Source organism: Hippocampus guttulatus, chromosome 15 (assembly GCF_054856545.1).
Source record: "Hippocampus guttulatus isolate MCC_2025c chromosome 15, RoL_Hgut_1.0, whole genome shotgun sequence".
NCBI lineage: Eukaryota > Metazoa > Chordata > Actinopteri > Syngnathiformes > Syngnathidae > Hippocampus > Hippocampus guttulatus.
Genome location: NC_141275.1, coordinates 7,192,859 through 7,217,124, shown reverse-complemented (window position 1 = coordinate 7,217,124; position 24,266 = coordinate 7,192,859). Strand labels below are relative to the sequence as shown.

The window sequence follows — 24,266 nt, the reverse complement described above, 5'->3', positions numbered from 1 at the left end:
TGATAAAATCACGAATGGTTTTCAAATAAATTTGCTAAAAAAAGTAGCAGTAGTAGTAGTACATACCGCTTCCATTTCCGGAAAACCCAAACGCAACACCCGTTTCCTAGGTAGGTAAATATATGCCCACGGTTTTGTCTTTCAGGCAAAAAAAATCGATTTATGTCGAAGTCCGTTTTACACTTCTCAAACACATAAAGAAATGGAACAGATTACAACTCGATTACGATTTGAAACTGAGGACACGGCACTGAATAAGAGAGAGATTGATTGAAGTTGCCTCGGGTTTACGTAATGAAATTGCAAAAGGGCAATGAACGCGGCACAGCACGCCATTGTCAATGGAATTGTAGCTCAGTCTAAAAGCCAAAATTCAGGGTTTACGTTGTTGTGGCTAAGCTAGCTCGCTACCTGCCCCTGCTGATGTTGCTAACTCGGGCTCAGACTTTCTGAGAGCAAGTAAGCATGCTTGCTTCAAATGATGTCGACGCCATTTAAGGGAAGGTGAATGAGGAGGCAGGCTTCCCGGTTATCCCGGCCGCACAACTATTAACCTTGATGTTATCAGCCGCCTCCTGCAGCTAGCTGGAAGTTTGTCATCCGCCCCAGGAGGAGGAGGAGGACTTGGGGGGTTCGGCTAATTAGCTAGCTGATACAGGGCAAGTACATGTCTTCCTCTCCACTTACTGCCAAAGAAAAATCTTGCAGTTCATGTTTCGCCAAGAAGTCAGTGTGACGTCTTTCATTCCGTCTTGTTCGTATCTTTTCCACCACGAGAAGAGGAATATGTCCAGGTATAACATATACAGCCTGTTAGACTGGGTCTACGGTGGGGTGGACCCGAAGTTTGAAGGCAACGGGGGCCCAGAATGTGCCGCCTTCCTCGCGCCCCAGCAGCGCATCAGTGAAAGTCTGGTGGTGCTCCTGATTTCTATAGTGGAAATTGGCGTGGCGTTGAAGAAAATAAACATCTCCAAAGAGCTCAAAGTGGTGGGGAAAGAGTGCACAAGATCAAAGGAGGACAGTGTAGGCAAGAACTTGTTGCTTGTTGCACTATGCATGACTTTTGGAGTAGAGGTGGGGTTCAAATTCGCGACCAAGACTGTGATCTACCTGCTCAATCCGTGCCATGTGGTGACCATGATCCAGGTAAGGATAACACTACTGGTCAGTAGCTGACCTCTGTGATCAATGCATACTTGCATTTACGTTCATGTAACACATAAAGTTTGCGGTGTGGTGGTGTCCACTACTTGAATTCAATCAACCTACAGGTATTTTAATATTTGGTTACCTGATTTAGAATACTGAGTATCACAAACACCCCTCCATATTATTCATTGCAAAGCCATATATAACTGTATTGATTGATTTACAGAATGTTTTACCCTCTATTGGAGTTCCTCCTTCCCCAGAGTGAAAGTTTCTACAAACTTCCCTTCTCATCGACATTATGGTCTTTTGCAATTCCTCTTCTTTTTTCCCCCCACTTCCTTGTGATTTACTGTAAATGGGACTAATTTGAGTCCTTTCAAAAAATTTTGATCATCAAACAACAATCCAGACTATCCCTCGACTGAAGTATTGTTTGTTTTTTAGGTGTTGGACAACATAATGTGGGGTGTAGTTTTTACCATCTTTGCCTTTGTATGTGGATAGCAATGATTCATAAAAGGATTATGCATCGGGTTTATATATTAAAAGTGGTAGGATTTTGTACTGCAAAAGGTAAATGTTGTCAGGCCTGTTCTCAAGACAGCTGTTTTCTATGCACTGTTGCCATGAGAGTGGTTTTCGTTGGTTCTACCTGACTGCCTGGCCTGCACTGTACATGATTGCATTTTGTTGTGAAAGGTCATGAATATAACACAGTACAGTGGTAAATGAATAATGTGGTTATAATTTCATTGAAATTGCACATAGTGATTGATTGATAGTGTGTGGTGATCAAATAGTCAAGAACGTTAATAGGCTTTTAACTCTGAACTTTGCCACATCATTGACCGGATCTGCAAAATAAGAAATTACAGCAAACACAATTTCGTTCACTCCAGGAACATTCTGTGCTGCCCATAATAATCCAAAATGTATCATTTTATAGAGTGATATTTTTTTCCCAATTTCTTGGGGGGGGGGGGTTGTTTATCTTGTGTTTGGCTGATTTCTTTCCCCCCACTGTATTTCAGTGGACATCAATTCTACTCAAATTTTGGCTATTCGTGCATAGGGTAGAGGTCACATTAATTGTTTAAATCAGTTCTGGATGGATTTATTCAGTTTTTTTTTTTTGTTTTTTAAATCATCAAAAACATGAGATTTTGAGAGGGGTGTGTTGACTTTTTTTTTTATATATTCAGTCTAATAATTCAGCTACTAAAATGGAAACGTGAAGTATTCCCCTTTGTGCAAACCAAAGTTATGCTCTCTTTTCATTTTTCAGATTGTTTGGGGTGCAGAGATTCATTCACCATGTACACGAACAGAAACCCAAGCATTTATATTTTAGGTGTAAAATTGGTTCGGGGGATGCAACTATAAAAGTTAATTGTGTCTTTAATGCTACATCAGCGGCGCCACGGATAGTTTGCCAACGCTCACGCTTGTGGACAAAACGTGGCCGAATTGTTTACTGGAGCTGCTGATGCTTATGCGCAGTCGTGATAAAGTTGGTTAATGGTTGCTGAGATGATGATGGCTTCTTCCCGAGTCCTGCTCGTGACTTTTTTTCAAAGAAATGCCGGCGAAGTCATGCCATTTGGAATCTGGCACAAACATTTATTATTGGGTGTTATTTCTTTTTTATAATGTTCAATGAATATTTCTTGAATATCTGAGGGCATGGATATATTTGACTCTCTGTTGCTCCTAAACAACATATGTACATCATTTTATGTTACAGAAAACGTGAGAGTGGCCTCTCAGGAAAAAAAAATTGTCACGGTCATGTGATTCACAGGGTTAATATCAAGGTCAAATTACAGGTGAAAAGGTGACTAAAATCTAGTGGTTTCCAGGTATTAGAAAAATGAATAAAATAGCACCCACACATCAATGTTCAGTCAATCCAATGACTTCATTGCAAACAAATACCACATCCAAATATCACATTCACACCTGTGGACCATTTTAAATTTTCCACTGACCAATCATGTATGCTCTTTGGAGAAAGAGACCTGGGGCGAGCATGCAAACATCCACAAAGGCGTCCCGAAACCAAAATGCAAACACAGAACCCGTGAGACATGATAACTCATCCGCCATGCTGCCTACTGACAAAACTTTACATGAAAATCCCTGACATCGATATTCTGGTCAAAGCATTTGTTTGACTCAGAAATGGTGTTATCCTGTGAGTGAACACTCACACACACACACACACACACTCGAAGTCATCACAACTTCATGCGATAGCAGCCTCGTCGGGGATTAATACAAGCTATCACATGATCTCGATCTGTCTTTGCCGCACATCATTTGGAACAGACAGAATAGCCTCATCCTTAAAAAAAAAAAGACCACTTTAAAAAGCGTCTTAGTTCTTGATAAATGTGTCAGCAGTGACACATGAATCTTTAAGCAGTCAATTTGTGAGCAGACGAGCAAACATCTCTACTTAGCCGGGACCTTCTGACTGAGAATCAGCTTGCGTAGTCATTTGCATGAAATCCATTTCACAGTGTAATCTCTTGTGTGTGTGTTAGGGACAGCAGAGATGAAGTCGTAGCAAAATCCCAGACTTCCACTGGCATCATGCAATGTAACATGTTGCTATCTCTTGTAAGAGCTGTGGTTGAAGTGATTCAAATTTCAATATCAGGCTGAGCATGACCACTGAACAGTGAGCAAACTGACATCTCACATCAGAGTACATTAGCATGTCGATCCGTTTTAACATGTTTGACAACAGGTGAAGCTTTGACCTGCATTCCAAATCCCTTTCTTTCTTTTTTTCCAGCTCCACAGCACTTAATGATTTATTTCCACCTTTCCCATTCTTGTGACTTTGTCACGCACACGTTACAAGCCATGTTGTCCTCTTCATCTGTTCCGGACTGATCGGAATGTGCCATGAGTGTGTAACTTTGTGTTTCTCTTCCATAGATCTTTCTGCTGGCCTGCCCGCCATGTAAAACTGCAATGGTGGTGTTTAGGTGAGCTCACCGTGGAAACCCATGCAGATCACTCCGCTCAGCGGGCCGAAGCATGAGCGCCCCCCCCCCCCCCCGGTTGCACAATCAATTGAAAGCCGATATAAGAGCTGCATCAAATGTTCTACTTTGACCAATGCGGAGTTAGCGATTAATGAATCGTCTCTCAACAGTCTCATGCAATTTCTAATTGAGATGGAAAAAGAGCTATTTTGACGCACGGTGTTAATTCATGTAAATCAAATGAAGTGGCTGGTTTGTGCGGCCCGAAAATATCCACCCACCCAAAAGGCCGCGCTCGCATTGCCAAATGGCGTGGTTCTAATTTTGAATTGCTCCCCGACTATAATAAACAAGACGAATGTCACCGGCATTCACCACGGTACAGAAACTGTGCAACTTGAGTTGCAAGCCCCTGTCGCTTGCTGTTCCGTCAGCTCTGGAGCTGAAGTGTGACGCTTCTCCACCCACCACACCGCAGCATGCCGCTTCGCTCTCAGAAAACCGTCTGTATTATTGCAAATATGGGGATTTGTTTATGAGCGTGTCAAAATTCATCCTATAGATGCAAATGAGAACTAAGTCTTAAGTCCCCGCCCCCCAATTTTTTTTTTTTTTCCATTTTCAAGTTAGGCCATGCATCTCTGGATCACACTGTCTGCATACAGGCAGGATGCTTGTTTTAACCGCATGGTGAGTGAGACAAAAGGCTAACTTCAGGCTTACACACACACATCCAATACATTACTACTTGTCAATCGATAGCTCCAAAGAACACGAATAATCATCATCGCGATGGCAATTTAAGGACATGGCTGGCCCAAGTAGAATCAACTGCCCCCCCCCCCCACTCATACGGGCTGCATGAATCTGAACTGCTCAACTCAAACGTGATGCTGTGACGTGTGCAATGCAGAAATAGATTTGCAGAAGTGATAGACGGGGTCGGTGAGTGTGCAAGCTGTGGTCGGCTCTCATGGCGTCTGAAATCTGCGCAGTTCATTAATGAGCACCCGAGGATGTAATCGTGCAAGCCGATTGTCATGATTGCTTGTGTGTTTTTCTAGGCTGCAGGTCCATATGTTGAATGGCGCTCTCTTGGCTTTAATGTTCCCTGTGGTCAACACCAGGCTGGTAAGCAACCATTAAGCTCAGACAAGATTATGTACAGTATATATGAATATATATATTTTTGCTTTTCCATGGTAACCACGACCATTGTAAATGGTGTGGGGGATAATCAAAATTACGTCATTCTTTTCTCACAGCCCCCAGGGATGAGAACTAAAGTTTCGATACTACTTCGTCCTTAAGTGTGAGGCAAACACGTCTTGATACCATTATGCCAGCCTTTATTTGTTCCTACTTCTGTCTCTAAATGCGTTCGATTGGGCATAGCGTAGTGGCGCTCCCTTTTCTATGATGGCGACATAACCCGAATTTGTATATTGGTATTAAGGCACCGTGGTATTAGCACAGACTTATGCTAACACAGTATAAAAGTCATAATAAGAATAATAATTAGTAACACCTAGGACTCATTGTAATAGAAAATGAGTGAAAGACAAAAAAGTCCGTTATGGGGTGGTCTTTCTCAGGTGGTCATCTCCCAGTCCAAAGGTTGTAGGTCTGAACCCGAACCCCCGTGACCAATTCACAAACATATTAGGATTCCCAAAACCTGGAAAATGAGTGACCAATTTTGCAGTCATAGAAAACACGCGAAAAATGAGAAAAGCAGTCAAATGTCCTGGAAAAAAATCAAGTTGTAATTGATTCTCTGCTAGGTGGGTTGCACAGTAATGTCTCTTTTCGGCTGCCCCAAATAGACAACATTGAGCTATGGTGGTGTTTCGCGTCATCTGTGCTTCTTGCTGACACAGTGCCCCATGTGACGCTACCCACCAATCAAATTTCATGTTCCCTTTGAAGAGTTCTACTGGTCCAGTGTTTCCATATGACCTGTTTGCTCGATTTACCGACTTTACAGTCCCAAGTAAGGCTTTAGTTTCTCCAAAGAAGCTGCGAAACTGTGGCAACTTTCAGTTCAAGGGCGTTGCTGTTGCACTCTATATCGAGTGTGAAGTTTGTCTCCTCCTCTATTATCTGGTCTGTTGAGCGACAGAAAGCTGTAGTGGGCGTGCCGTCACTTTTGTCTGCGGGCTCTGATGTGAAATCCATCTCTGGTTTCGGTAGAGCTGCAGCGACCATGACAACGGCTTCGTGATAGTGACGGGAAACAGTAGATGGATTGGGTCACATTTCACTCAGTATTTCATCTTTGATTGTCCGATAGCAGAACCAGAAAATATGTGAATGGGGAAGTGGGGGGGGGGGGGGGGGGTACTAGTACGGTATGTGCACAGAGAGCACAGCTCCGACTTTTTATGCAGTTTTTAGCTCGTTTTAAGACCCTGGGTCAGTCATATTTTCAAAGCCCCGGGCTGTGGCGGCGCCATGATTGCTACCGTGGGCTTTGACCTCTCTCCAACCCATGGGCAGCTCATGAGTCAGTAAGCCATATTCCAGTGTCTTGATTTACTTAGCACTTAAGGTCATTTAGATGTCAACTTCCAAATTTGATCGTATAATTGTGTTGCGGCGTTTGCGAACGAGTCGTTCTTTTGAATGGTTCTTTTGGTGTGAACAATGACAAACATACTCGGCGTGAGCTACAGCTGCTTTAGCTTTGTTGCTGTATCATGGCAGACGATGACATTAAACATTCCCCGCCATCATTTCTCCTCTCTGACATTTGTGAGTTCTCCTCTCTGTTGTCTCCTTAGCTGCCATTTGAAAAGGAGATTTACTACATTCAGCACTCCATGCTGTATCTGGTGCCGCTTTACCTTTTCAGGAAAGGAGGTAAGGTGTTGACCTCCGCTTGCATCCTCCCTTCATTGACGCCAGACTTTTTTTTTCCCCCTCTCTCTCTCCTTTGACGTCAGTGCCTGCATCGCCTGTGTCAGTTCAACTATTGTAGCTGTTCCTCTCTGTGTGCCTTGTTTATGTCTCTCTTGACCTCCTCCTATAAAGGTTACCATCCTACTTAGGAACAAATGTTTTCGGGCTTCACGCAACATTAATAAGATGCCCGGAAGAATCGCTTTACCACTTGCAGTGGTGAGAGCTACTTGGAGTTTCTACTTGGCGCCTTTATTTTTCCCTTAATTAACCTTTAGGGAAGCTCAAGCAACATGGAGGCCTCTCTATATCGAGCGGGAGAACTTCATTGCGCACCTGATTAACAGCAGCTTTTTGTGTCATCTAAACTGTCGGTGGGAAACTTTTTGTCTAGATAGCACCAACAGTGAAAGTGATTTTAGAAGTGCTGTGTTGGCCAGTTACATCAAGGCTTGTGAACAGCGCAGAATTTTTTACAGTGTACTTCATTACGCTAATGCCCTTGCGTGTGGGGAGAGACACGGTCACTGACGCCCTTTTCAGCCATGGAGTCACTAAAAATTACAGTGACCCCACTCGTGCCGGATAAGCTGTCGGACAGCGATCTCGCACAGACACAAGTACACATTGCAACCAGGTTTAATAGCTCATTCATTCATTCATCTTCCGAACCGTTTTATCCTCACTAAGGTAGCGGGGGTCGCTGGAGCCTATCCCAGCCGTCTTCAGGCAGTAGGCGGGGGACACCCCGAATTGGTTGCCAGCCAATCGCAGGGCACACAGAGACAAACAACCATGCACGCCCACACTCACACCTAGGGACAATTTAGAGTGTTCAATCAGCCTGCCATGCATGTTTTTGGAATGTGGGAGGAAACCGGAGCACCCGGAGAAAACCCACGCAGGCCCGGGGAGAACATGCAAACTCCACACAGGGAGGCCGGAGCTGGAATTGAACCCGGTACCTCTGCACTGTGAAGTCGACGTGCTAACCACTGGACTACCGGGTTTAATAGTTCTCAACGGGAATTCAGGCCGCAAATCTTTCAAAGTTGGCAATTTGGAAAACAAGGGACGGAAAGCGAGACCAGCCTAAGCTTCATTTCAGACATTTTAATTGTGATGCAGCAAACATTCGTAGCAGTATTTTTAAATCTTGCACAAAAGACATGCGCAATTTTTTAAAAACTAAAATATTATATCTAATAAAAAAATTAAGCTAAAGCAAAGCATTTTTGGGGGGGGGGGATCAAAACTAAGAAAACAAAACTGACTGGATACATAAGAGCTACAGTATTGTCCAATTCAAAAAGCTTTTTGACAATGCGTTTGTTGTGATTACAATCGTTTAAAAGTGTACATAGATGGGTCTCTAATATTTTGGCTCCCTTCTTTATATTCTACAAAGCCTTTAAAGTCACTCTTGGTTGTGTGTGAACTGTTTTCTAGTACAGTACAATGAAACAATGATGTGTTGTTTTTTTTAAGCCAATGCCATATGATACCTTGTACTTGCTACCCTTTATTTTATAATGCAATAAAACTAACAGGAATAGCCAGTTTTACAACATGTCCTCTCACTGCTACTTCAGTGTGTTGTGTGGGATAAAAACTTGCTGAAGATGAACAAATGTTTTTTTTTCCTCTCGCTGCTTCACAAACATGTCTCATCCTGCCATGATGAATTCATTTCTATCCTCCAAACGCAAATAATTTTTTTAAACAAATGTGTTTCTCTTCATAGGCGTGTACAAGCCCGAGCCACTGGGGGACATATGGTGGGCGCTGCTGTCCACAGGCATCCTCTTCCTCTATCACTTCCTCTTCTTACAAGTTCTGGGCCTGGTAAGAGGGCGACCCCTGCTGGTCGACTGTGATAGTTCATGGTCGGCTCTCGTTCTTATAGCTGTACTTTTGTGCGCTTGACCAGGGTCATTGCTTGGTTGGGGGGAGGGGGGGGGGGGCACCATACAAATGAGAATATTATTTATTCAAAGTAATTCATCATATAGACCTTGCTGAGCTGTTTTCATCCTAATATGTGATCTAAACTGCACCTCTGGGAACTTAAGAAATGATTTTGGCATACAATGGCTGGGGGATAGAACAATGCCCTCACGGGAATTGATCCTCCTCAAATCGTGGACAGTGTTTGCTTTCCAATTATTTCACTGAGCGTGGGCAACATATCAAAAGGTTCAAGCTGTGTGGGTGTAATGGTTCAAGACGCTATACATTTTTGAATGAATCGTCATCTATGTGACGAAGCACTGATACTTAAAAAAAGTATATTAAAAAAATCAAGTATGCTTCAGAAAATAGTTTTGAATAATTAAATATTTGCATAATGTAAATTTTTATATCTAAAGGCTCCACTTAATGTACAAAAAAAATGTTCAGAACATTTAGAGAATTTACCCGAGAGCACTTTGGCATCATGTCCCAACCTGTCTTTTCTCCCCGAGGTCACAGAGGTGAACCTCAACAACATGCTATGCCCGGCTGTGTCTGATCCCTTTTACGGACCTTGGTACCGTGTGTGGGCAGCGGGCCACCAGACCCTCCTGACGCTCATCCACGGGAAGGTTCTGACACTGCTCTCGCAACACACGGTTCCCATATGCAGACACCTCCTGGATACGCTGCGGCTGCGCAACAAGAAAGTCGATTGAACCACCGATACATGCGAGCCTTTCACTCTCAATGCCTTTTATGTTGCTTTTAGTCCCCATTTTAGTACATCTTTTACAGCGTGTTTTACTGTACTCGATCCCACGTGTCGTCCAAATGTACGCAACTTGCACGCACGAAGTTATGTGGATATTTTAGGGCTGGGAATTGGGTGGGCTGGTCCTCAGTCCGCTTGATATCTTGAATCAGTTTTTTTCTGATGCTGCCTTTTTTTTGGGTGGGGGGCACCACTTATCTGCTGTTGTCATTGGTGAATGAAAGTGGTGAATGTGCAAAAGTCGTGTTAGTTAATGTATCTGCCATTTTATTTGTATCGAGTGTGTTTGTTGTGCGCTGTAAATGTGAATAAGTCATTACCGGGTATAGTGGGAGGATGGCCGTCAACAATCTGTCAGAGTCGTCATCACTGACGCCACCGTGTTTATGTTGAACGGAAGAAGGGAAAAACGTTTTTGTAAGTCAACAAACATTTTTCCCTTCCCCATCGGCCATCAAGTTAAGTGATGATAAGGGAATAGCAAGTGTATTATTTCAACACTGTGCTAACTGGAGTTTAGAAGGAACTTGATCAAAAATGTAAGTGCCATATTTAAGTTCATTGGGTGCACTCAGACTTGTGTTGTAATTTAATGTCTAATTCAAAAACATTAGGACCACACCAAAAAAAAAAAATCAATTGTGCTGTTTTTGTTTGAGATTCTACTAAATTCCAGTGCAAACATTCAGTCGATGTTGAGATGAATGAAGAACGGTCAGATTATTCTGAGATGTCCTTTGCCGAGGAAGTTGTGCTCTTTTGGTTGATTTGTTGACACGTTTGTCGAGAGAAGAAAAACTGCAGTCATGCCTTGTGAAACTTGAATAGCGCGTTGCTCGATCCTCCTGTTAACATTCGCAAGGAACTGTCAGACACTCCGCCAACACAAACCCCAATTATCTGATAATCTGCATGAGGTCACTTTGGGTAATTTATTGATGATGGAAAGAAAGTATTAATATTTCATCAGTCATGTTGTGTAACATTTCAAGTGTGTGTGTATGCGTGTGTGGGATACATCATTGTAGCATATTATACAGTCTGCATATATTGTACTTCAATGTCAAGAAGGGATGCTTTTCTACTCTTAAGGGATTATGTTGGTTCTTAATTAAAGTTTTTTTCAGTTGCTCAATGTCTTTGTAATGGTCTTTCCGATCCAAATTCCACATCATGCATTTTAATTGTTAACATTTTACACCGAAATAGTAACTATCTTGTGGTGCAAAAAATAAAAGTGAAAAAATTGGCTCGATTTTCATAAAAATCGGCATGTTTGTACCTTCATTTTCAATTACTCATCCCTTTTCAGGGTCATGGTGACACCTCGATGAGGGTGAGAGGCCGCTTACGCTGCATCATAGTAAAATTTTGGGGTGGGAGGGGTCCCGCCCCCTCGCATAAACATGTAACATCTGTGCTGAAAAACAACAAAACACACTATTGAGTTGACTTTTTATTGAATAAATGATTTTAAAATGTAACAGTTTAAAACTACATTTTCTTCACATCCACTGCTTACATACTCAGGTAACCCATCTATGTATATATTCTTTCACCCACCCCACCACAGTTGCATTTTTGTTTTTGTTTGTTTTTTTAAATGTTGCTTGTGTTTTGTATCGGTTTTGCTTTTTTTTTCCTGTTGGGGTCTTACTATCTTGATAAAAACGCCCGTTTCAAGTCTTACCACACTAACAGCAATTCAAGGAGAGGAAAGCTCTAGTTCTACAGGGGGTGGGGTTTTTTTTTGTTTAGTTTTTTTAGCTTTCCCGATTCTTTTTTTTTATCTCCATCAACATTTTCAAGTTACTAAAGCAGAGTAAAAAGATTCCAAAATCAAAATGACAAGAAATTAACATTGGTATGAGGAGTTACACCAGGCAACCCTCCCAGCCCATCAGGCCACTGGAACTAAAAAAGTTCATTTTGTACAGTGACACACCTTTGAAGTCAAGTGTCTCAAAAATTCATAACATAGAAAACCACTCAAATAATTTTGAAACTAGATTCAAAATATTCTTTTGAAAAGAACTTTTGATGTACAAAAACAGTCACTGTTTTTTTTTAATCTCATATAGTAAAAAGTTTCAAACAAGTTTATTGAAGTTCTTATTTCATTTGTCATTAGATTTTTTTTTTCTCCAACTACTCATCTACTGTATCAGTGCGATTGTACACCAGTGCAGCTACTGGGTCCAGAGTAAAGAAAACAGGGCTTTTCATTTTTAATGGCATAAAAATAAGGGGGAAAAAAATCCATCTTTTATACAAAGTATAACTGCTGGTCTTGTGGGGGGGAAAAACATTTATAAACCCATAAAGCTACGAGGCACACCATGGGAGTTTCATTTTTTTTGAATTAGAGCAATAACAACAACAAACAAAAGTAGAAAGTAACACATTTGCAACCATTTTAGACCATCCTTGATGCCATGAACGGCTTCAGAAATATTTTCAATGACAAGTCATTGAAACATAGGGTTGCTTAACAAGTCCAGACAGTTGAGCGATCGATACTCACACGCAGACACACAAATGAATGTTTTTCGTCAACTGCAGATGTCTTTTTTTTTTTCTTTTCTTTTTTTTTTGGAAGGACAGGAAGTCAGGCTTGAAGAGCAGCATTTTGGACATGGCCGCTAGCATCTTTGGTTCAGTCAAACAGAACATGAACTTCAGCATTGCGCTGAAAAACAACAAGCCGAACTCTGAAGCCTCCCTGGGGAGCCGACGCACACACCTGCTACACCAAACTACGAGGAAAAAAAAAAAAGTCCAATATCCAATGAGGTATCAATGCTTTGAAATTGTTCAACAGTACACAAGCATTGTGTCATATGCAAAACTCTCACTTGGGCCTTCCGGTTGGGTTTGAATATTTGGACTTGTCATTTCACAAACGATTCAGCAGCTAGAGAATAACAGGATATGCTCAAGAGTTGTTGGGGTTTTTTTCACTCGTAAAAGCAACATCCAACCTACTGCAAGTGGCAAACGACGCATCAACATGTGAACAGACTACACCATGAGGTTGGGCCATGGCGTGTTTACGGGTGGGTAAAAAGAGGTGGCTAACGTGTGACTTCTTGTCCTTTCAAAACTGCACGGATGTTGACACTGGTAGGGACAATGTACGGGAAAAAAAAGAAAAAAACGCCTGTTAAACAGATCTGCATATTTCAAGGAGAGTAAAGGTAACACATGTAAGATTCTCTCACAACAGATCTCAGTTGAATGCTAACATTACATTCTGTAGTCTGCTGCTGGGAGTCATCCCGCTTCATTATATGTGAAGGAATATCCGTTTTTCCCATAGGGAACTCATCCCAATAGTTACCCACAATGGATTTGATGAAAGCAGGGGCTACGTTTTTTTTTTTTCCTTCAATGTTAAAATGTGCTGCATTTCGCAGCCATGTACGGAAGAGAAAATCTTACATGTAACATCTTTCTTTTTTTGATGATATGATGGATGAGTCCGCATGACCAGTCACAAGCTGTGACCACCCCAATATGAGGTCTGATAGCACCATATTTGTCTATTAATGCTCTTAACGGTTCATAAGAGTGTCCAAGCATAATATATACTGTATATCATGGAGAAAACCATAGGTCTCATACTCATACATACATGCAACTTAACACATTGCATGTGTACAAAGACATATATGTTTAAAGAGCATGGTCAATTTGGTTTTGCAGCAGATCATTTCCGGTTGTGCCGTGATCAAATGGAGCAGGAGATTGATGCTCGGTTCAAACTACTGGCTGCTCTTCCCGTTCTTTGACTGTCCAAAGGGGGTGGAAGTGTTCAAGTGGCGATGGACAACAACAAACCATCGACCAATCCAGAGGTGCCATGATTGGAACGGGCAAAGTCCAAACCCCACATGAGAAAAACCGAGCGTCCTCTCCTGGTCCATTCATTGTTAACGCATTCATTTAAGGCAACACAACTTTAAAACGTCATTTCAGGTGAGCTGTGGATGGGGAGTGCCAAAAGCCCTTGACGTTTTTGCATAAAGAAAAAAAGTGACAAATCTGCCAGTTGGTCAAGGCTGTTACAAAAGATGTTGGTCAAGTAACAAGAACCTCTCAAAAAAAAAAAAAAAAATTCCAGTCGGTCAAACCAAATCAGTCTGCAATGTGACACTAAAGCCCCAGTGGATGCGCGTGTGTGGACGTGACTCGCATAAACAATAGTTTGACAGGAAAAGTGTTCTTGGGACTTAATTGACTCCAAGACCCCGTTGCAGATATTCTGTTCACTCCAATTGTGTTGTATTTACACAGCTGACAAAATGGAGCGTTTCCTATATAGAATGTAAATGACACCTCTCAAAATTAAGCTTTTGGATATGTCATTATATTTAGAATGCCGCATCTTGAATGGGGAGACCAGGTTTCTTCCGGTACACAAAGACAACATACAAGACATGAGAATGAATAGTGAATGCTTGATGGAGAGTATATGGCTTTAAAGTTTCCCTGTCACGTGGCTCCCTAGCAGTAAACCACTTGCGCCATTTGAGAAGACAAAAAAAATTATTCACCGCGCATATCCTTCCTTGACCGATGTAGAACCACAAAACATATGTACAGTGATGGGGAGGTCAACCGCAAACTACCGAATAACAATTTGAAATCCAATACCTAATTCACTTCACTGTTTCTTCACTTCGGGGGGGGGGGGACTAATAATCAATGTCGATATCCACGCACAAATCCATAAACAAAAACTGAGAGCTCAAGCAATGAATGCAGCCCAAACGTTACTCAGAGGGCATCACTATCATGTCCTGTAGTTGACGCTTTTGGCATATAAACAGGCCAATGCATCATTTCTTGACTAAACTACCAGTCTACAAAGCCAACACAACCTCAGCATCAGTCTTTTGTCCCCCCACCCCATTTTTTTTTTTTTTTTGAGAGGGATCAAAGTAAAGACGACTCAGCCGTTGAGAATAACAATTGCCCCTGCTACATGGTTGGTATAAAGTTAGGAAAAGAAGAAAAAAATGATTAAATGTAAAATACTAGCAAGGCCCAAACAATTTAATAAGCAGGGTTAAATCCACTGAAAGAGACGTCCTTCCATCCACAGAATCAAACACCTATTTAGGTTTGCTGAGCAGGCATGATAATCAAGGTTAAAATGTTAAGAATACAAATGAAGGGCCTTTGTATGCTGCAAAAACCACAGGGCAAGAAAAACAACAAAAGGAGCTGATTTTTCTTGCCGCGATCAATTGATGCTTTGTAGCAGACCGTTGCCAGGTCGACGTCTTGGGAGACAGCCAGCATGGCAACGGAAACTATCATCATAAAATGGTACAGTAGTAGAAATAGCTAGACCAGGAGGGGGCGGGCTCTCCTGGGAAAAGGTCTGCGGAGAGGTCCAATGATTGGTCATGCGGCTCGCTGTCAGGAATAATGGTTGTAGGGTGGAAGAGGGTGCCCGATGCCATTCTGGTAGTGATGATGTTGGCGGTGGGCTATGTATTCCGCATAGCCCATTGTCATCTTCTCGCTACGGTACCTAAGGAGGGGAAAAGACGTACTTTCAGAACAACTTCTTTGAGTGACTTTATTCTTTCACGTTACAAGAACAAGCATGCCTTTTTTATGGGAATACATCTGTGACGTGACATGCATTTTGTCATCTCGTATCAACAGACGGGGGAGGAGGTAGACATATTTTGGGGATATGAGGCAACGCTCCTCCATCTTCTCATTTCATGGAGACACCCACTAAAGGTGATGTCACGTAATTTTCCGTGCATGGTAAATTAACCATCTGCGTGGCGGAATTGCTACAACCGCAAATGTTCACTTTATGTTTCAAGTGGGATTCAAATCAAATCGAAAGATCACAACTCTGAATCCAAACAACTTTGCAGATTCACGGATGACGTCAGTAGTCTCCCTAGAACTCTCTCAACGAAGTCATGAAAGCCAGACTCATCACTGACACAGCAGTATATGAGGTGGGAGGGGAGGCTGGCTCACTTGCATGAGTCAAAGTCCGCCCCCACCTAAACAGGCTCATTCCAGGAGGACAAAAAATAGGGTGCGTAAAGCGTGCCATTATCTTTTGACTGTTGTGGTATTTTGACAGAAGCGTGTCACAGATGTGTCCAGACACCCAGTAACTGTTTGTAACCTGTGTGGGGAAGCGGATGTCCCCTTTACTGTCCATGCTTCATGCTGGTAATCTGACGTGAGCTTACCTGGTTAACTTAATGGTCTTCCTGAAATCATTTGTGATGGGAGCTTTGTAACCTCCCTTTCGTAGTAAGGAATCTATGGTTTGAATGTGGTCCCAACCTACGGGAGAAAATTGCTTCGGTCCATGAATAAGAGGCACACAGGCATGATATTTATCCATGATCCCAAGTATGTTAAGTGACTTCAATTTTTCATTTCAGGTTTCCATCGACACTTAATTCCACCGAATGTGTATTTTGATCGTTTGTTAATCTTATATGATATACAGAGTGAGAAAATTGTTGGTACGCCTCTGGTAATGACATTTAAAAATAACAATGGTCACATTCATTTACTGAAACAGTAACTACTTGTCACCCTTTAAGTTGGCAAAAAGGCAAATTGACTGATTGAAGTTTGAAGACACCAATGATGCTGATGAGAGGACACGCCTTAATTTAACACGTCCCGATGGTCAAATTATTTTCAACATTTTCTAGTGGCAACATCGTTGTTGTCCGGGCCTGTTTCATTAGTTTGTGTTTTGAGGATGATTCTGTTGCATATGTTTCAAAAGCCTGACTTTCATCAGTTAATTTTCAGGATTTTTTTTATTTTACTTGTGTCACTTTCAAGAAATTTCAGAAACCATTGTAGGTTTTTCCTTTCATTAATAGAGAGGGGTACCAACATTTCCACGTGTATACTATATGTATGCCACTGGTGTTGACAACTTAGCCACCTTACAGACCTAAAGGAGTAATTATCTTCAAAAAATACACAGTACATTTTGTCACATTTTTTTATGACAAGAAATTGAAGAGCTTATAACAAGAAACAAAAAAAAAATCTTACCTTGCTCCTTTGCAACCTCTGGCAGGTAGGTGGCGGTGCGCTTTGATCCTTTCTCATTGAAAAACTCTATCCTAATACCGTGAACACCTACCTACAAAGGCAAAACAGACACCAGTTTAGAAAACTGTTTTTAGACAGAATCCATTAAAAAATGACAGTGCGACTCATATTGCCATCCTCACAAATACTGTGGCACTCACCTCCCAGTCAAGGTAATCACCGACGTCTTCAAAGTTGGTGAGAAGTGACACTGAGCAGAAGAGGCGAGGCAGCTCATCCCTTGTCATGGGGGGGAAGCGGCTGTCTTTAAGGGCACTGCAGTCAAAACAAAACAAAGAAAACACCATGAGCATCCAACAGATTCACATTTTGATCACATCTCTCCATTTTACTCCCAAGGGATCGTCAGCACAGTTTGTTATCTAAAAACTTAAGTAGGGGTGTGGTCATTGGAAATCTGGACACAATCCCAGCAGGCCGACATGGAGACTGGAGCTATGTGTTTGGAAAATCAGATGACCTAGATCTGTGACTACAAGTGGAGAAATTACAAACAATGCGTTCATAGCGAAAAGACAATTTAAAAAAATAGATTGTTCTAATACATAAACCCAGCAAACTAACAAAAGGCACATTTTGATTCATCTGCACTATGGAATCGACTGCAATTTTCGAGTTATACCATGTCTGGAACATGAATACTGAGTATGTTCCCAGAGATCACGTGGGGGGGGGTTGAAGGACAGCTCTTACCACATGATTTCCCGATTCGAGCAGATCATGAGATTCACTTTGTTTGTTGGTGATTCTGTCTTGTGGCGGTTCGGTGGAGATAAGGCTAGAACACTATAACGAGTACCCAAATCTTCATATCAACGAAAGACAATAAAAATGCGGCCTGGTGAGAGTGGTGAGTACTGCTGCTTTGTCACAAGGTCGCCGGTTTGCTTCAAACTTGAATCACTCCAAAAAAATAAAACTAGTTCCCCCACTGACTAAAAAAAAAAAAAAAAAAAAAAAACTGTGATGTCAACAACAAGTACTTTATCTATACAAAGCACGCACTTCTCATTTTACTAAATAAATAAAAGAGGAGCTTTCTGTCCAATTCACAATATTCCATGATACAGCACAAAGTATGGTTTTTCGCTGTCGACAGGGATTTGAGGGCGGCACGAATTTTCGCTGCATGAACACCGCAACATGCACAGTAATGAACAATTGCAATTGTCATATTGTGGCTGTAGAGTATTTTTTTTCAATGACATTCTACTCTTTACATTCAATAAATAGCAAAAATGACTTCGAACAACCGATATCGACATTCGTTAATATGACTCACCTGGTAAGGGTGTACTCCCTGAGTCCTGAGTGCAGATTCATGGCAGAAAATGTACCTATACAACCCCTCAACCGCTTGTCTCTGCCTATTTTCCATGTGACAAACAGCGGGCTGAAAAACAAAAAGAACAGTATTCATGCATTTAAATGGGGATTTTTATACTTTTTGGGGACGAAGGAACAGATCACTGGCCTGTAAAAAGGTCTGTTGAAATCACGGTGCTCATAAAAAAAATTTTAAAAAGGGGGGACGGACTGAGAAACAATTTGCACTTGTTTGGGTCGTTGTCTGCGAATGAAATATGTAAAAGCAACTGTGAAAATGTAGAGTGAACGCCGCTGGTACATCCAAGCGTCCACATCTGACTTCACGTGACTGTGAAGGAATAGAGAATGCCGTGCCACAAATGCTCATCAACGTGCGTTATTCCGGAAGAACGGTAACTGATCGAGGACTGCTTGTGCTTTAAACAATCGATTCGCTTCATAGTCAATGGCACAACCCACAGTGAATTGCACACTTTATACTTTTAAATACTGTCAGATTTACTGGCACGTGCCAAATTTGATTCAGCAAATACTCATGTGTCATACTTGGCTGCCGCCACAATTTTCCATAAGATGAGCCAACAACCGAATGTTAATTTGAAACTCGGCGTGATCGCACTTTCATGGTCAAGTCTTACAGGTTGACCCTGTCCGCATAAAAACAAACTGGGTCCATGAAATTGAATTTTATTCACACTAGGTGAGATCCTTGACTGCTGACGACAAGTACTTACAATCAGAACACGGAATTCAGTCATTCATGACAAAACATCTAAAGCCCAAATCACACAATGACGCACTTAACATGATTACACAGACGACATTATGTGCTGTTTATTGAGGCTCTTTTCTTACAGTGAGCGCTGGGACTTGCAGGGAAAATGTTTAACTACCACGACTACTGAGACATGGCCTCTGTTGTCCTTCAGTCTTTCGTTTGTGGAAAAGTCAGCGGATTTTCCTGTTTTGAAAGGTAAAATTAGTCACGCTTGCAAGGTCTGTCAGGGGAAACATTAGGAGCCGTGTTTTCATGAGGAATGGGAAAATATTGTGTGGTAACACCCATTCGTTGATTCCAGAAATTGAAGCTTGTATGTACAAAAGCATTAAAAACACTAATAATCTTTAATAATCTTGGTTGTATGTGACGGAATAAACAAACATTTTATTGGTTACCTCTTCCATACTGATTGGTGTACATACAAGGGATACAGCGATGCCTATAACAGTGTTGGTTTTGGTGCAGATACCGCATGTCTTTATTCAGGTTAGGAAATAGGGTCAACACTAATGCACAGATACCACTTTACCAGCATGACATAACTTCAGGCAGGTGGATTAATCAACTGTACACAGGTACTCTAAGATACGCATAGATGACAAAACTTTTTTTAGCGACTAGAAATTATGCTCTGCAAAATAGACGATACTGAAGTCCAATCAGACCATCTGTAAGCACCAAGTTTCTTGGGCCCCGCTGGCACTGCTCCGGCCGAGCCAGCCGTGCTCCCGTCACAAGGCCGTTGCAGCAGAGGATGTAAAGAGAAGCAAGCGATGGTCTGACTCTGATAAAACATCACTTCAGATGGTCAGTCACAGTTTTATTTAGGTATTCTTAAGAAGCAGTTTTGTATTCAAACTCACTTTACACAGAGGACACACGGAATGGGTAATACAGTAGTACCTTTTCCAAGTTACTCAAAGCACTTAACACTGACTCCTTATTCAACTACTGATGTATCAGGAGCAGCGGGCTGTTCAGTATCTTGCTCAAGGACAATTCAACATGGTCACAAGGGCCGGGGATCTAACCCACACCCTCTGGGTTTGGAGGCGGGCCACTCTACTACCTGAGCAATCCACATTCTTACTTATTGCGCAGCAGACTCAGGTTTTTCTGTGTGTCTTATTTCTTCTTTATCCATGTATTCGTTTTACAGACTGAGAAACGACTTAACTGAAATGCCTTGTTTACAGGCTACATTTAATGAAATGTGTCTCTGCAAAACATGCAGTTGAAATGGACTACAGTACTAGCTGTTACTTATTTGAGTGACACATTTTGTGTTTTGATCAATAATTGATTCGTTTAAAAAAAAAAAGCATTGTTAGACATAATGGCATTATCCAGTATCGGTGCATACGCAGTATGAAAAAGTCTTATTGTTGCATCTCTTGTATACGTTCAGCCAAATTAACCCTGCATGTACTATGCTAGTATCTGACCTGACAAATGAAGGATAAAGGCAGTCTTACAAATATGTGGTTCGTTTGTCTGTATTCAAACACTCAAATTCTATTCTAGTTTGGGACTCTACAACTTCATCACAATTGCTTTACTGGGATACAGTAATCTAAAGGACACATTAGGGTTTGGGTTTCTTTACAATACAGTCAGTAACCTCTTACATTCATCAGCAACAAGATAGAGTAACAGAAAGCTAGTAATTTAACATTTGACACATCATTCGACAATCCATGATAAAGTATTCCTGCTCGTGCACTTTCGGCCGAAGTCATTCCTGAAAACAGACGCAAAGGATTTTGAATAACTTCTTCGTGATGGTAAACCATTGCAGACTCAACATATCAGATTACGATCTTTGAATGAGGCGTTCTCATAAAATGTCTGAAGATCATCGTTAGCTTGGTCATTATGGCATTTAAAAAACTCCAAACGATTAAAACAACGATTGACAGTTAACTAGACTTACTTGGGACTGTACATACTCATATTAGACAACATGTTGAAATCGGCAGAGATTAAAAGTGGCCATGTAATCGGCAAGAACCATCTTTCTTTGTTGTTGACGCTAACGGTAGTTATGAGCTCTTTGATTCCACTTTACTTATCGAACACAATACTAAAGACAAAATATAGATGAATTTGGCGATTTTAAAAAACTGCACTTTGAATATATTGGATGCTAGTTAGCAATCGGTTAATAGTTACAATCTCATTAAGTGCTTCCTCGTCGAGCAAGTGGCACATCTGAGCGAACCAAAGCAAGCTCTGAATGTAGCAATGTGGAGTTCATTGAATGTGGAGCTAACGGGATTAAAAGGTGCACTAAGGCTAAACGTGAATATACCGTGGTTTGATATATCAATAAAAATTGTAGGCGTCTGTGTGCGAATGGGCTTCTATGTGACTGAATAAATTACAGTGCAATCTTGCTCGTTCCACCCTTTTTGTTGAGGCATGCTAATAATAGCTAGTAGCCATCAGGTTTAGCTACATTAGCCGGCGATAAAAGAGTTAAAGGGAACACTATAAATTGTGTCTGGAAGCGACCAGATATCCGGATAAAATATTAAAGCTACTCTTTCGCGTGTATGAATATTAGTGCTCGTCAAATTATTTTCCGATGATTTCACGATGAAGTAGTATAGGCCAGTGCAGTCTGTAAGGTTATCTTTGACTAGGCCCAAAATTCCAACTGGCCACAGTCAAGAGGTTTTCACATTAAAATCGTTCACGTCAAATAATTCTCGGATGTGACAGTTTGTGTCCTGAACTACTCGGACACAAAGGCTAAGAAAGCTGCCGATTAACACATGTCTCGTGTCAGAATAGCAGTTTTCTTTTGGGCATGCAGCAAAACCAACAAGACAATAAGTTGTGACTTACTAGGGATCGTTTGTAAACCTGGGTGTTCTTGGAGGTTGGTATCCGTACAGATGGCAATAAAGCACGTCAAAGCAGAAGCAGCACATCTCCGCCGAAACGACCATTTTTCTGCCTCCACTTCCCGATCCAGGTCCTGGGCTAAGATTCGGACTGAGACCGGATGAGGTGTAACCGGCCGGGGCTGGCGACAGAGTCGACAGGGCGCTTGTGCCGCCGCTACCACTATTACTACCGCCGCCGCTAACGTTACCCCCGGGTCCCCCCAGGCCGTTCGCCCTGCTCACGTTCGGCGCTCCTGCAACAGTCGCCGAGGAGCCAATCCCCAACTCCGATCCACAATGTCCGGTTCCTGCCACCCCGCTTCCCGCCCCCACCCCGCCGGGACCCCCCGACCCGGGCGATCCCGACAGCTTCTGCTTCTTCACCCCGCAGCACCCGGCCGCCATCTTGGAACAATCTGCACCTACACACCGCTTCCGACCCATAACCGTCACCGCGGGAAGGGTGGGGGGGACGCCGACCACACGTACAAATCCCACTGCGTTGATACGTATGGCGGACGATCCCCTACTCCGTTGTCACGCTGAGTTTTTTCAAGTCGAACGTCGAAATGGGCGATGTGGTGAGAAAGACTGCAGTGTCACCCTAGCGCTGCTTTAACTAAGCGTGACTTTACAAAGCGAACGCAACCATTTTTTCCATATCGGTTTGCTTCGAGCCCAAGCAATACAGTCAACACGACACCCTCCGAGGCTGTCAAGTCCGTTGTCAACAAGCATGTAAGTTTAGGCCGCGTTTGACAGCAGCCGGGCGGTCCAGATGTAAAGCCGACAGGCAGTGGAACCCCACAGCAAACCTCTTCAACTGGAAGCCTGGAGCTCATGTACGCCGTACCCATAAAGCTTCAGCACCGATTGCGCACAGTGTCGTGGACGCTCATTCCTATTCCGCCAGCTTGTTTGCTACTGCCTCGACAACTTCTAATTACACAATACTTCGCTGGGATTCCAGACGCTGGGACCACGCAGACTAAAATGGCATCTGTCAATGCGGGGCTGCCATGGCACAATGGACCGCGTCGGCGCAGAGCAAGACATTTCAGGAACATTAGCGCCCAGTTTGCACCTGCATCACGGTCTGCTCTTGGACCTGACTCAACAGAACCCCCAATAACACATCCGCGTCAAACGCCGAGCGGAAAGTTTGCGCTAAAGGTTTCTCTCAAGGCTGTCATCCGTTTAAGTGGGTACATAACGAAGCACATTCTCGTCCTTGAGCCGTTCGAAATCCTCGCTGCGCACCCGTCTCTCGACTGCGACCATTCGGTGCCGTTCGGGTAAAGAGAGCCCCTGTGATCGGTCTGTGAGCACAGGCGTCGGTGTCGCTGGTACGACGGAACCGGATTCAGGAAAATAGGTTGCGTCCCCTTGGTACGCAGAGTGCGCATTCTTTTTTGGGGGCTGGTGGGGGTGCGAGTTAGGAAACGCGCGTTCCTCAAAACAGCGCGTCATTCTTAACTTCCGCGCACGTCTTCACGCGCGTGCACGAAATCGAGACTAAAATGTATTAAATACTAAAATATTGAGGATCTCGTCTCTTTTTACTCACAAGCAAACTTAATGTGAAATCTGGGCCTGTTTAATTGAATGCAAAACGGATATACTCACAGGAAGCCATGACTTATTCTGCTGCATGAATGGCAACACACATGTATTGTACCTTGTGCTATTTTATGGAATAAATGTTATGTCGCTATACATCACTGGCATAGATCGAACAAACATTATTACTTTAAATATGAGCTGTTTTGTGCTTTTGACTTGCTTCTGGTTGTCTCTTACCATGCCAGGTAATGTTACTTTCCATTACCATTGCTGGTATGAATGTCTGTGTTACAGTTGATTCACACATTGCTTTTTTTCATGTACAAATATACTGTCATTCAGCTTTTCATGCAAAATGTATGCTAGTTACAATAAATCTTGTAGGAAGTAGCTAATACATTTTTTACAATTAATGGGCGCTACAGCTTCGTGTTTGCTTTCAAAACTTAGCTTGTAGCAGACGTGTGTACATTTTCAGCATGACGTCTCTGATCCACTGGTGAAAGGACACTCTTTCATCGATAACTGCTTCAGACAACAAAGTGTATGCAGAAAAGTGGTGAAGATTGCACGACTGTCTGTGTCCTATGTGTTGTGTTGTGTTATTTTTGTTATTTTGACTTCAAAATGGCGCCGCGTGAGTGGCTGCCTTTCCAGCAGCTCCTATATTTTGTTGTTGTACTTCTTCCTTTCATAACTTTGCTGCTGTGAATCGGGAATTTCTCCATTGCGAGACTGACTAATAAAGGTTTCCTTATCTTATCTTATCTTAATATTACTGAGGATGGGGTGAGATG

The 24,266-nt window shown here is 42.3% G+C and overlaps 2 protein-coding genes across 3 annotated transcripts; one reads left to right on the top strand and one right to left on the bottom strand.

Moving 5' to 3' along the window:
* The first annotated feature begins 376 nt into the window (after positions 1-376).
* Positions 377-10,915, top strand: tmem164 (transmembrane protein 164). The gene is made up of 6 exons (XM_086130346.1): positions 377-1,149; positions 4,102-4,151; positions 5,216-5,282; positions 6,935-7,013; positions 8,797-8,897; positions 9,518-10,915. Exons 1-6 carry the CDS (start codon positions 712-714, stop codon positions 9,722-9,724), a joined length of 942 nt encoding a protein of 313 aa, XP_085986472.1. The 5' UTR covers positions 377-711; the 3' UTR covers positions 9,725-10,915.
* A 308-nt stretch (positions 10,916-11,223) lies between these two features.
* On the bottom strand, positions 11,224-23,337 carry ammecr1 (AMMECR nuclear protein 1). 2 transcript variants are annotated; one of them, XM_086130344.1, is made up of 6 exons: positions 21,866-23,335; positions 18,188-18,298; positions 17,046-17,160; positions 16,846-16,936; positions 16,014-16,110; positions 11,224-15,322 (listed from the first exon to the last, which is right to left on the bottom strand). In XM_086130344.1, exons 1-6 carry the CDS (start codon positions 22,348-22,350, stop codon positions 15,208-15,210), a joined length of 1,014 nt encoding a protein of 337 aa, XP_085986470.1. In that variant the 5' UTR covers positions 22,351-23,335; the 3' UTR covers positions 11,224-15,207. The 2 variants fall into 2 exon arrangements, with proteins under 2 accessions (XP_085986470.1, XP_085986471.1); XM_086130345.1 differs by lacking the exon at positions 16,014-16,110 and having other exon boundaries at positions 21,866-23,337.
* Between the last annotated feature and the right edge of the window lie 929 nt (positions 23,338-24,266).